The 13,491-nt window shown below is 29.5% G+C and overlaps 2 protein-coding genes across 2 annotated transcripts; one reads left to right on the top strand and one right to left on the bottom strand.

The window, feature by feature from the left end:
• Nucleotides 1-4,377: 4,377 nt before the first annotated feature.
• On the bottom strand, nucleotides 4,378-5,273 carry LOC100305834 (uncharacterized). The gene is made up of 2 exons (NM_001250438.2): nucleotides 5,246-5,273; nucleotides 4,378-4,932 (listed from the first exon to the last, which is right to left on the bottom strand). The coding sequence occupies exon 2, from the start codon at nucleotides 4,910-4,912 to the stop codon at nucleotides 4,541-4,543; it is 372 nt and encodes a 123-aa protein (NP_001237367.1). The 5' UTR covers nucleotides 4,913-4,932; nucleotides 5,246-5,273; the 3' UTR covers nucleotides 4,378-4,540.
• Nucleotides 5,274-7,926: 2,653 nt separating this feature from the next.
• Nucleotides 7,927-12,406, top strand: LOC102663762 (protein SINE3). Its single transcript, XM_026123665.2, has 4 exons — nucleotides 7,927-8,088; nucleotides 10,328-10,472; nucleotides 10,583-10,690; nucleotides 11,033-12,406. The coding sequence occupies exons 2-4, from the start codon at nucleotides 10,377-10,379 to the stop codon at nucleotides 11,462-11,464; spliced, it is 636 nt and encodes a 211-aa protein (XP_025979450.1). The 5' UTR covers nucleotides 7,927-8,088; nucleotides 10,328-10,376; the 3' UTR covers nucleotides 11,465-12,406.
• The last annotated feature ends 1,085 nt before the right edge of the window (nucleotides 12,407-13,491 follow it).

Below are 13,491 nucleotides of genomic sequence, written 5' to 3'. Positions count from 1 at the left end.
CTTATAAAATTCGAAATAACATTTATAGATATATAATATTAATACTCTAATCGGTATCAGCTCTGTTCATTTTATATCTTAGTAAAATTAATTTAAATGATTCGATGTTGAAAAAGTTAAATTTCATTTAGAAATAATATTTTAGAAATGAATTTAAAAGAGTTAATTTTCTTTTGATGGTAAAGTAAAATTATTTATAAAGTATAGATTCAAATATATTTTGATAGTCCTGTGCATATATACTTAAGATAGAATTTACTAAAAACATTGAAATTTTTTATTTATTTAAAAAAAATGTACTCATCTCAAATAATTTTGATGACTGGGTAAAATTATCGAAATGCCCACTTTGCCGCTCACATTTTTATCACCAGAAATGTGAAGTTCAGAGCTTTCCAACCACTAACCAGGCTAATAATTGAGAACATCAGACTCTTGTCTATAGGAATTAAGATGTCACTGTTTTGCATGTGAAACATTAATGAGATTCATGTGAAATGTTAAGCTCTAACTCTCCATTTAATAACATCTATTGGTTTGTCCTTTTGTTGTCCTTAAGATGCAGCTATTTGGTGATGCTATTGCTAACTTCCTTCCGTGATTGTAGTTTTGCTTTCTTTTCTTTTAACAACAACAACAAATAATCATGGCTAATTCCTTTCTCTCACTAATATTTCTATATCATCTCAAATTGGGCAGACTCTCGCATGGATAGGAGATATACTTATGAGAGGGGAACTACTCTTCCTTCTTCCCCCTCGTGCTACCCTCCCCCTTCTCTCTCCTCTTCTCCTTCCTCCACCACAGCAGCAACCCTTCCATTCTCTATCCTCCACCAGTTTTTTTTATTTTTTAAAAAAAAAAGAGTAACAAAATCTACAATAGAATCTCGATTTCGTTACTCTTTATTTTGGATTTTAAACACCACAATGAAATCGTAATTTCGTTATGTATCTAGATAAAGAATAAAATAAAATTGTGATTTTATTTTTTATTACAATTAAATTTTGATTCCATTGTTTCAAGAGAGTGTAAAAAAAATAACAATGAAATTGTAATTCCATTATTATATTTAGGGCCTAAAAAAATTTACAATAGAATCACGAGGGAAAAAATAATTTTAGAATAAAAAAATAATTAATCCCTTAGTAGGGGAAAAGAACAATTCTAATAGGACCAATAACAACACCCTTATGAGAATTGTATCTTTGTTGATGATAATTTGATATATGAGAAAAGAAAGAAACATAATGTTGTGCCAAGATCAAGTGTTAACAAAATATCGATTCATAGCTAATAGCTTCTGCCACTTGAGAAGTATGTCTCAAATAGTTGCATATATGAAGAGAATCCATTTTTTTTTAATCACCAAACAATTGGAAAGAGAATCCAATTTCTTTAATCATTTTTTTTAATTCAAACAGCCTAAAAATCTTGTTTATTTCTCTTTTATTTCAGTTCAAACCTTGTGTGTTTCTTTCTTGTTTCTTCTCACCTCGAAATAAAGTAATGGGATTTCCCATGGTTTGTTAGTTATATGTTGCAAAGGATCTATGTCATTCTTTGATGTGCTAGTTAATTGATGGCTATATGCGTTTCATGATAAAAGGCATTGGCATAATTGACGGGTCTTGCCTCAGTTGTGGGTACAGTACGTAAATGTATATAATATGAAAGAAAGACTTATCATGAACATGAAAGAACTGTTGTTAGCTACTTGTTGCCATCCGTATAATTCTCTATACAGAATATAATCACATTTGACTAGTAATATAACAAAAATAAAATATATAAATAACATTTGACTAGTAATATAACAAAAATAAAATATATAAATAAGAAATAATATAATTTTTATTTTACAAATAAATTTTGTAAGATTAAATTAGATCCAAACTTAGATACTAAGATATAGAAACATAATATACATGTACGTGAGGATTCTGTACGTGATAAAATTCGTGAAACAACATTACAGATGATTCACGGTCGATTGAAAGTATACATACAATAACTTATTAGATTATTATTATGGATTTTCAATCAAATCTAAGACTGTCAAGTGCATATTGACTATGAAAACTTCCCTTGTAATTTTTTTCAGGCTAAAAATGATTTTTATCAAGTCAAATGTCTACATGACATCTTTGAAAAATTTCTTGATGCAGATAAGTCAAATATGATAGAGTACGAATTTCTTAAGAAAGTTTATAGGAAATATTTTCGTACTAACTGATTTGTTATTCAATAATCAATATGCATATCCAACGTAAAATTGGATGTTACTGTATTAACACGGAGGACAAAAATATATAGTTTCAAGTATTAATGTTTCCTTGCCTAGTCTTGCATGTAAATGCACATAAGGATGACTAAATTATCCGTACTTTGTTAATACTTGCAAGTAAAGTCTAAACTTGACCAGCAATTCCCTGTACTTATGGGTATATGCAAGAAAGAAAGAAAAAAGTGACTTTTTCACTCTTAATTTATAATTTATAGATATGAAGTGTTTATTAATTTATTGATAATTAATTTATTAAAATCTTTTTTAATCATTTTCTTATATATAATACTCGAACTTAAGACTAATTTACCTAAAAACATTAAATTTAATTCCATTTTAACCAACGATTTATTAATAGACAATCGGATATTAAATAAGCTATGTATTCATTATATTAAATTAGATATTGTTCCTACTTATATATATATATATATATATATATATATATATTCGTCCTGTGTTGACCGGACAGTTTATATAACCATTATATTTGTTTTTTTTTTCTTTCTTTTACTTTCTTTTTCTCTTTTCTATTTTTTTGTTTATTGTATATTTTTCGTGCAAAATCACGGGTTACACTCTAGTTTATATATAAACAAATATCCTATTTTACCTATTACTCTATCATATCACTGTATATTTTATTCTAGCTTTTTATACTTTTTGTAATTTTTAAATTATTTTAACTAAAAATAATAATTTATAAATATCGGTTACCTCTTGGATACTCAAATGATGAATACCCGTCATGTGGGTACGAACTAGCCCATATCTAACATCCATCTTTTTATACCTCCTAGTTGTTATAGGAGCTAGGCAAATTTGTTTAAGTAAAACAATATTCATAATATGATGTGAGGCTAAGTCTCTTAACAAAAGAATTCATACATAATACTGAAACCTTTATTGATGAAAACTAATCGTGTACTAGCTAATCACTATTAGTCATTGGTGAAGAGTTAAGACCCTCTTACATTAATTTATCACAATTTGTATTACGTAACTTCTTGCTTATTTGTATTTTTCAATAGTTAATTTAATTGTAATTTTTTCATTAATTAATGGTCAACTTTTTTAAAATAATTTAATGGTCAACTTAATTCTTTTTTGTTAAATTTAAATACTAATTAATAAAAGCATTTATATATCAATGACAAAACTTCTTTTTTCTTCTTCTGAGAAATGACTATATCCAAACTTAATTGAGGATAAGTTAGAAAACTGTTAATGTTATTTATTTACAATTTTACATATTTATACGTATGAACTTGCGATGTATTTGATAAAACTATCAGTCATTGAATTAATTGCAAAAATACCTTGAGTAAGAAATAAATAATAAACAATAAATTATTAATTTTATACTATAGTTTGGTCTGAATTTTTTAAGAGACCAAAACATATTATGGTTGAGATAAACCTTATATGCCTATCTTTCCTCAAAATCCAAGAAACAAAATTTTACATTGTCACAGATCTAGATAGAAGCAGAATTACCTGGAGCTTATATATATATATATATATATATATATATATATATATATATATATATATATATTTACTTGACATTCAAACGGTCATACAATAAAATTTAAAATGGTTCTAATACTGCAGGTAGTCTTTTTATAAATTGAGGTGCTTAATTATAAGGCTAAGAGTGTAGAATTTAAAAACATAAAATTGGTATAAACCCTAAACTCACCATCTAATCCGATAATAAGAACCAGGTTGCAGTTGCACTCATTTTGACTTAAACTTTAATATCCAAACTAATCCACTATTTTTTTTTATTTAGATTTGCTTGAGTGATGAAGTTCACAGGTTTTGGTCACCCATTTAAGCTCGGGATAGAGGAATTTGAATGATCTATAATCTATAACCTGATTTTTAGTTACTTCACTCATGCTTTCCAAACCAATCAGATATGAAAATAAAGAAATTAAAAGATGAAACTAAAGAACTATACTAGCTTGTTTTTAGTTGCTTATGATATAGTCTTGTTTACCAAGAAAATCAGCCAAAAAGAGAAAAACATGCATACATGCAGTTGCCCTAGAGTAACCAGGAATGCATACTTACACATTACACATGGAGAGACTAATAGCTTTATATATCTTAGTGAAACTAACATGCACACATACACACATATATAGACACATGCTAGTTGCACTTTATTTAACCGGTGCGCTCAGTACATACAACACCATGCATATATATATATTGGTCTCCCACTTACACAGTAACTAGATAGAGCTAGCCGTGAATGGGTGGGGTGCGAATATGAAAATAGTGGTGGCTGTTAAGGACTGGCCCTGGACCGTAGCTCTGATAGCTACCATTTTTGTCGTCATCGTCGTCGCCGTTATTGTCGCTGTTCTTTTTCGCTTTGCTATTGTTGACAGAATCAGCAGTGCTAATGGTATTTGCACTACTACTTGCAGAAACCTTCATGGTTTGTTGGTTATTTGTGTCGGTTCCCATACCCTTTCGGCCAAGAGAAGTTTCACTCAGTAGATTGCGTTTTGGCTTTGTTCTTTGCTCATGCTCCACCTTCACTGCACCAGCATGCAGCATGGTCACCATCATCATGAAGGCTAACAAGAGTGCAAGTAATAAGGTCCTCATGCTTCACAATTTGCCCCAACCTGCAAAAGGAATAAACATAGAATAAATCAATAAAAACATTAAGGAATTAAGCTATATAAGTAGCTACGTGAGTTCTTAGTATATATCTTTAACAATACTTGTTGCTTATGGTAAGCTTAAAGTCATAGTTCGTAGAAAAATTTAACCTAGTTAACCGTGTGAGTTATCAGAGCTTAATAATTAGGTTACTGGGTTACTGATATATATATATATATATCACCTACTAATTAACAAGACTAGTTTGAATTTAGAAGCATAGAAAACTAAGACATAGAAATATGATTTTTTAGACATGTATACTAGAGCTAGTACCAAGTTATATGTTAAATGTTTGAAGGCTACGACGATTGTGCTGCAAAATGTGGTAATTTATAGAGGTGATTAATGTGTGACAGTACTGTTGGAAAGAGGTAGAGTAGCCCCTGAGGTAGCACTATAGATGGCAAGGAATTTGAGTGGGGTTGCCACTAATTAATATTCATGATGCGCTATATACCATTGTATATCACTTGGAAAGGCCACCAAAAATGAAATTATTATTATCATCGGTAAGTAATGCAAATTCATGGTTTTATGTTCAATTATTCAATCATTAAAGGCAAAATTTCCGCTTCATGATTTAATAATGGGAGACAATTTGCTATATTTTTATTGTTCCAGGTACTGTGACTAGTTGACTGCCAGTTTTTACTAACAATCCGATGTGGTAACAATTAATGTTTAGTTATGAATTTTAACATGTTATAATAGCATGCTACTATTGTACGTTAATAGTAATTGTAAATTAGTGTAATTAAAATACCATCCACATGAATCACGAAAGCATTATAACATATTATTAATCCATGCAGTCAACATATATACCAACCGGTTTGTAATAGCTGAAAGAGTTTAAGGGGTCACAATTAAGAATGATGAGATGGGTAAACTATAATTAATTTTTGAATGACTTTTGGCTTTGCAATTGGCACCTCCCAAGCCTTTACATGGTTTCTGATGATTTTGGACAGGATTCCTATTAAGATGAATTTAGACAAAAGAAAAATATCTGTCTGGATGCTTCCTCAATGTTTTGTCCAATTTGCAATGATATTCAAGAACCTAAACACCTATTTTCTCATGTGATTTATCGGTGGAGGTTGGGTCAATTTTTTATTCCTGGTCGGGCTTTGATAGTAGCACTGAATTAGGGAAAACTCACTTCACTAATCATTTGAGTCTAGTAAAAGGGAAAACTCTTAGGAGAATTTGGATGATAATTTGGTTGGTTGCTATTTGGTCTATATGGCTTGATAGGAATGACATAATTTTCAACGAACAAGTGGAATTGAAGAGGATGTTGGTACTCATCAAGATTGGATTCTGGTTTTGGATGTTTTCAAAGTTTGAGGAATTTCTTTATTCTATCAATGAACTCTCCTTCATTTCTTTTTTCCCCCTTCATTTAGATATCTTCTTGATACGAAACCATCCTTGAGACACAATAGAATACTAAGGGTGTGTTTGAAATAACTGCGAAATCATATTATTTAACATTATTGATTATTGTTATAATCGATTATAATCAGAATTTTAGTTTAGGTGTGTTGAAAAGTGATTTTATGAAATATTGAAATGTGTGTACAAGTTTTTCCACTACATTGAATCTCGTTTGTTCAATAAGCTCTCCTTTACATACATAATTAATATACTAGACCACGTACGACATTATTTTGTTAATATTTTGAGAAATAAGAACCAAGAAAATACACCATTGTCCATTGGTGGTTAATATTATAAAATAAATGCACATGGCATTATTTTCCGAAGTGATAATTACTAACTAATTTTTAATTTTATAACTTTCCAGATTATATATATATATATATATATATATATATATATATATATATATATATATATATAATTTACACTTTTAATAATTAATTAGCATTTGTGGATAAAAAAATACTGAATCAAGTTTTTATATTTCTTCTCCTTAATAACTTTTTATAAAATATGAAATTTGTAAATTCAACCATCCATTCATATAATATCATGTGTTAATGATCATTCATCTAAAATTTTAGATCAATTGAATATTTATAGATATGTAATCATATATTTACTTATATTTTGAAAAATACATTGTATGTTGAAATAAAGTTATTTAATGAAATATGAAAAATTTAAATTGTATGAAAATATTTATATATTTGATCTACTTAATATAAATGCTCAATTGGACTAATAAAATCTAATGTCCATAAAAAAAAAGTGAAGTTAAGTATTTACTCTTAAACTAGGTTGATCCCTCTCTATTTTTTTTTTAAAAAAAAAATTCTTATGTAAAATGATACTCCACTTGCATAACATAATGGAGGAAGAGGAAGAAGGTGATCGATCCCTAGCTAGCTAGCTAGGTTTTTTCCACCCTATATAAAATTATACAAATTACATAGTCTCTCTTGGGAAGATATTAATTTTGACTGGTTGGCATAAAAATCATTAGATTTAGCCGCGGATTTGGCCATTATGTTTTCTTCATCCATATTCCATACTACAGATAAGCTTCTAGACATTGGGATGATAAACAAAGTTATCTTCGGGTACCTGTGATGACCCTAGTAGGCTGACTTAAGGTGCTTGAGAGTTGAGACCCTCTATGCAAATTTATATAGAGCTTTTTTTATATATAATATGATTTTTTCTTACTGAAATGAAATATATATATATATATATATATATATATATATATATATATATATATTATAAAATATTAACTTTTGGTTTTAATTATATAAAATCAACTATTAACTTTTGGTGAAGTTTATATTCATTAACCAATATTGCAATCATAAGTTATCTAAAATTAAAAAAAAACCAACAATATAATTTTATAAAAAATAGTCATAATCCGTGTTAATTTTTAGGTTTAAATGTATTTTTAATCCTTACAAATAAAATAATATTTATTTGTACTTTTCATTCTCTTTATTTCTTCAAGAGCCATGAGGAACGATAAGATCAATCCTGACCCTATTTCAAGTTCAAGCTTGAAGACATTTGTGAGGAATCCCCATTTTTCATGGCGGCGCGGCATGAGACGATAGAGAATAACTATTTGTACCTTAACAAGTATCTCGCACTTAACCAAAACTTTTTGCATTGATCAGGTAATTAAGGTGTTTTTTTTTTAATTTTAATACATATTATTTTTTTTTATCGATAAATATTTATTATTAGTTTCTTAGTTTTTATTAATGATAAAAACTTAAACTTATCATACCTTCTTTTCTTTTTTTTCATTCCATCACCAAATTAATTTTATAACTTCTTGTGTATTTTTACTTTGATAGTTTCATTACTTGGTGTATAAACTTAAACATTATACATTATCGAGGCTTGAATTTTGGGTTACCTCAAATCAATGTGTAATGTTTTTGTGTAATAAATCCATAAGTTTTTATATGGATTTAGAGTTTATCCTCTGCTTTTTAATAGACCAATTGATGTAAATTGACTAAAACTTTACTGTCCGATGACGATATGCACTGTATATATTTTCATGTAACTGCAGCCGTTGACACTTAGCATACGTTTATGATTTACTGTTATATTTGTAGAAGAGTTCAAAGTTTCTCATGATTAATTAATAATTAACAATAAAAACCATTTTGGAGCAGCTTTCGTGGGGAATAAGTTTATTTCAAGAGAAAAAATTACTATAATTTATAACATAATCTTAAAGAAAAGATATATATATATATATATATATATATATATATATATAGTTTAAGGCAAAGCAGAAGACGTTTTGTTACGTGGGTGAATCAAATGAACTAAATTGTAAGAATATTTGGTTATTTTAATCAAATTGAAAAATATTGAATGGATACAAAAATAGGTTATTGTGTGTGAAGTATAGGAAAATGTTTTTTTCTTATAAAATAACTTTTTTCCTCTATTCATGTACTCTTTCCTCTCTTATTGGTTACAAAGTCATTAACACTTTTCATCAAAGAGTCATTCTTATTAAATAATATTGCTGATTTAAAATAAAAATTCCTTTTAGTTAAATGAGATTTTCTTCGGCTAGAGATAATATTCAGAGCATCATTTCACTGTGCATGTTCGTGCGATTTGTAAACTTCCGCTGCTTTATGGTTTATGGTGGGAATTACTAGAAATTTATGTTCGTTCATCACACCTCACAAACTACAATTTGTATGTCTTGTTTGTTTCATTGTTCTAATAAGAAGTGTTAGAAATATATTTTTTAGTATACGTACTTCTTTAAATAATTTTTTAATTGATTAAAATTTATTGAAAATTATAAAATTAAAAGAAAAAATCCTTAAATATGATATGAGACCCAAAAATTGTATCATTTTTAATAAATTTTTATCAATATAAAAAATGATGCATTCAAAAGAATGTGTTAGCTAGATAATATGCTCATAACATTTTTCTTATTGTAATAACTCTATTAACTCATCATTGTATACTATTTTGGCAAAAAAAAAAACTTGAGACTTTAGATATGTTTTTCTAAAATAGCAATGCATTTATAAATTTGTCAGCTAAGTTTATATTTTTACGTGGAAGTTATTTATTGTAATAGTTATAAGGATAAAATATATTTTTAATTAGTCTCTAAATAAATTTTGAAGTTTATTTTATTGGTGTGAAGCAATAACTTTATTAATGATTAATTTTTCTAAAAAATATGACTACCATCTTTAATAAAATTTCTTATCTTAATCATATTTTTTTATCACACACTTAAATATAAGACTTTATTCAAAGGATCCAAAATGTGTTCGTTTTATACCAACATATTAATGTTTTATTGAAGATCTTTAAATAATATTTTAATTAATTTATAGTTTTTTTTACAACAATTAAGTTATAGTTCATACTTGTATTTTAATCAATATTTTTTATTCATTGATTTTTCACCGTTAATTAAAGTGTATATAACAAAATACCAATATGAAATATGAACATTACATTGAAAAAAAATTGAATAGTTCAAGTACCAAATAGGTAAAGATTCAAATATTTAAATTACAAACACATGGACATGAAAAAGATCCAAGTGCTTTTTTTAAAAAAATATAGGTTATTTTATTTTCATCGCTAATAATATATTTTTCAATTGACATAATTAAATAAGTTGATCTATTTTTATTTTGAAGTGTAATAAACTGATCTATAACTTTTATATAAAAAAGGCACTGCTATTCACTTGTTAAAAATACAATAAAGTACCACAAATATAATTCTTAATAAAAATTTAAATAGGAAAATCATTTTAATGTTAAATAATAAATATATAAGAATTTTTTATCGCTTATATAAAAATATTATCCTTACATGTAACACCATTTCGAATTCTCGACCTATATATAGTTAAAAATTGAAATTTCGCATATCACTGTTCAACTCCCGCCAAACGCCAATGAAAGAGCACCAAACACCACACAAAGTGTTCGCGCGCTCCACAGAGAATCGCCATGGCAGATTCAAGGATTTTCCGTCTAAGAAGTCGAACAAGGCACAGTACAATTCATCAGCGTTAATTTCTCACACTTTCTTGTTTTGCTTTTTTATTTTTTTCCATTTTTAGATTCATTTTTTCGTGTTCCTTTCCTTCTCTGTCGCCAGATCACAGGTAATAACTTGAATGCTGCATTTGCATCCGTTTCTGAAGATTCCGTGGATTTATCACCGATCTCAGAGATCTCGTATGCAAATCACGGCGAAGATGTCACGGTAAGTTCGAATCTCACTGTTTTGTTTCTTCCGCTGCGTTTTGTGATGCTTCCGTTGCCGCTTTCAATTGATACGAGTCATGTGAAGACAAGACAGTGAAAACGCTACCGAAAATTTGTCGCAGCTTGGAAAGTCTGTCAATCGTATTTCTAATTTAAGCTATTCGGTGTGCAAATTGTATTTTAAATTTTTATTGTTTATGCATCGGACACAATTCTTACATGTGTTGATTAATTGTTGATATGAGTTCAATTGGATATTGGATTGATTAGGCATTTTGTACTGATAGGATAATTGATACTGGAAGCTTCGTCTGATTTAAGTGTTTTATATATGTTTCAGTTTCAGACCTTCTTGTTGGAAGAACCTTCCTCGGTGACTTTGGTTCCATCTGATTTAACTCCTAAAGAAATCACTGACGCGACGGGAATTATTAGCTCCACTAATTCTATCAGCACCGATAAATTTGATAGTTCTAAGTTTAACTCTGTGGAAGCAGAGATTACTGTGAATTTTCTCAGAAATGTGAAAACTGATGTCCTCAACGCTGCTCCCCAATGTAGAAGAGAGCTTATGGATGGAATAATTGAGTATGTTATAAGCGATCTCCAAACCTATACCCTGCCAGAGGAGAGAGATCAGTTTGCTCATTTGCTTTCGATGAAAAATCGAATGTTGTTTCTGTGTACCTTCATTTGGGTAATTGGAGTATCAGTTCTGCTTTTCTTCACTTCGTATACTCGTGGCCCTTACAGAGGACCGACGCCAACCTGAACGATTCCACTAAGGTTTATATGCTTTTTAACCATGGGAGAAGAGGTAACATCTTCAGTTATGTAGCTTGTAAATATATCTCTTTAACTGAAAATTCTTGGAAATCATGAAACTGGTATAACTGGTTCTTAGTCTGACACTTGACTTGAGCTACTTAAAAATTAGAATTGCCCTGAACTTGCATTGTTTTCCATTGAAGTTTTTATACATATTTGAGTACTTTTATGATGTGGTTGATTACTGCTGTTAGCAGAAGATGTGTATCAAACTATCAGTTTTACCTCAAACGATGCTTATAAAGCAATCCATCTTAATTGCGTATATGTGGTTTGTGTTGAACTGTTGATGCGTTATAAAGGTTTTGTTGGTTCATTTAAGCTGCATGTATTGTCTTTGCATTTATGAGCAAGACAAATGCTAGCAACATGCTCAACATGTATGTGAGAGAAAAAATCACAATATTCACAAAGAAGAATATGATCAGGACTTCACATGCTGGTCAGTTGCACCTCAACTTTGGCAATTTTTTGTTTGCGGTAACACGTACTCTTTTTTTTTAGTGGTCTTGGGAATGTATATTCAAACACCACTGGTTTCTTTGACGATGTTATTTTAGTTTTTGCTTATAGTTCATGTCTTCATTCTCTCTCTCTGAGCTTTTTTTTTTTATTATTTATTTTAGGGTCCTAAATTCCTTTAATTGATGGAAGTGTGGAACCAGTTTCTTTCAATACCTCTCTAGGCCATTTTCTATCCGTTGGCCCAGTAAATGTAGGTCTTATGTTGACACATGAACAACATTCGGAAAATCTTGCATAACACTTTTCACGTTCCAAGATAATTTACACCACTGAATTTAATGATGGGATCCACAGCTTGAGAAACTAGCATAAATTAACGGTTAACATTTTACTCATGGAGGTCAGGTAGTTAAAAACTAACGGGGGAGAGGATATAGAATGCTGATAGAATAGTGACACTGATGGCTGATCAAATATAGGTCTTGTTCTTTTTAAAGTGAATAATTAGATCTATTTCTTACTGATAAGATTCACTAAAAACCATTGATTGAAATTTGGAAACCGACTTAAATTCACTTGTGTTGTTTGAATTCTAGTGGTGAAATAATTGCGATATCACCAAGCATGGAGCTAGCATGTGGCCAGGCACTAGTGGTTTAAAAAGTGAAAGTTTTGATGTAATCCATTCATGTACTTTTTAAGCCAATGAGAGTAAGACATTCAGAACTAACTTTAGTTAAAGTAAGATTTGGTGCATCGGCATCAGCAAAAATTGCACTAAAACACTATCTTATGTTGAGTTTTTCAGTCTGTGGGACATCAAGAGTGTGTCTATATCCACTTTAACTGTTTCTGCTTAACCAAAACCCAGGGAGACGACTGGCTGTTATTTACCACTGGGTCGTGCTAGGAGTATCATCATGTAGGAAAAGCAAATTTGATTCCCTAGCGCTGCATCGAATTTAGTGCACATTCATGTTTCTATATGTGTTCACATGCATGCCACCCATAGGCCATAATGATTGAAATAAGATGGTACATGAACTAGAGTTCAAATAGTATATAAACAGTTTTGTATGGAAGTCATATACAATATAACCTCTTGTGTCGTTCCCGTACCTGTACGGAGATTTCCCTTTGGGAAACCATACTTGTGGAATTCCATATGTACTAAAAAAATGATGCAGAAGCTGCTCCAATTACTTTCAAATTGAACTTGCATTTCCCTTTTTGACCCACATTTTAGACTAATAGTTGTTTTTGCATCACTTTTGATGTGATTCTACTCTAAACGTGGATCTTGGAGGAGAAACAGACACGCACTAAACCTCACTTAGTCACGTTTGACAGTTCTAAATTTGTTGTAAAGATTTTTAAAACCCAAACCATCTTCGATGGAACCTTGCTATAGCACAACTCAAACGTACTGGGCCAACTGATTGGGTTTTCATTTTCGGCACCCTCTGTTGGGCTTTTCTTTTTTATAGCATTGGGCTCTGCAGAGGT

Source organism: Glycine max, chromosome 9 (genome assembly GCF_000004515.6).
Source record: "Glycine max cultivar Williams 82 chromosome 9, Glycine_max_v4.0, whole genome shotgun sequence".
NCBI classification, from domain to species: domain Eukaryota; kingdom Viridiplantae; phylum Streptophyta; class Magnoliopsida; order Fabales; family Fabaceae; genus Glycine; species Glycine max.
The sequence above is the reverse complement of the archived record's forward strand: the minus strand, read 5'-3'. Positions and strand labels throughout refer to the sequence as shown.

What these genes read in the sequence shown, in the direction of transcription:
- LOC100305834 (NM_001250438.2), bottom strand. Translation starts at nt 4,912, where the DNA reads ATGAGGACCTTATTACTTGCACTCTTGTTAGCCTTCATGATGATGGTG.
- LOC102663762 (XM_026123665.2), top strand. Translation starts at nt 10,377, where the DNA reads ATGAAAGAGCACCAAACACCACACAAAGTGTTCGCGCGCTCCACAGAG. An exon ending in CGTCTAAGAAGTCGAACAAG is followed by an intron (nt 10,473 to 10,582) that starts GCACAGTACAAT and finishes CTCTGTCGCCAG; the next exon opens with ATCACAGGTAATAACTTGAA. An exon ending in ATCACGGCGAAGATGTCACG is followed by an intron (nt 10,691 to 11,032) that starts GTAAGTTCGAAT and finishes TATATGTTTCAG; the next exon opens with TTTCAGACCTTCTTGTTGGA.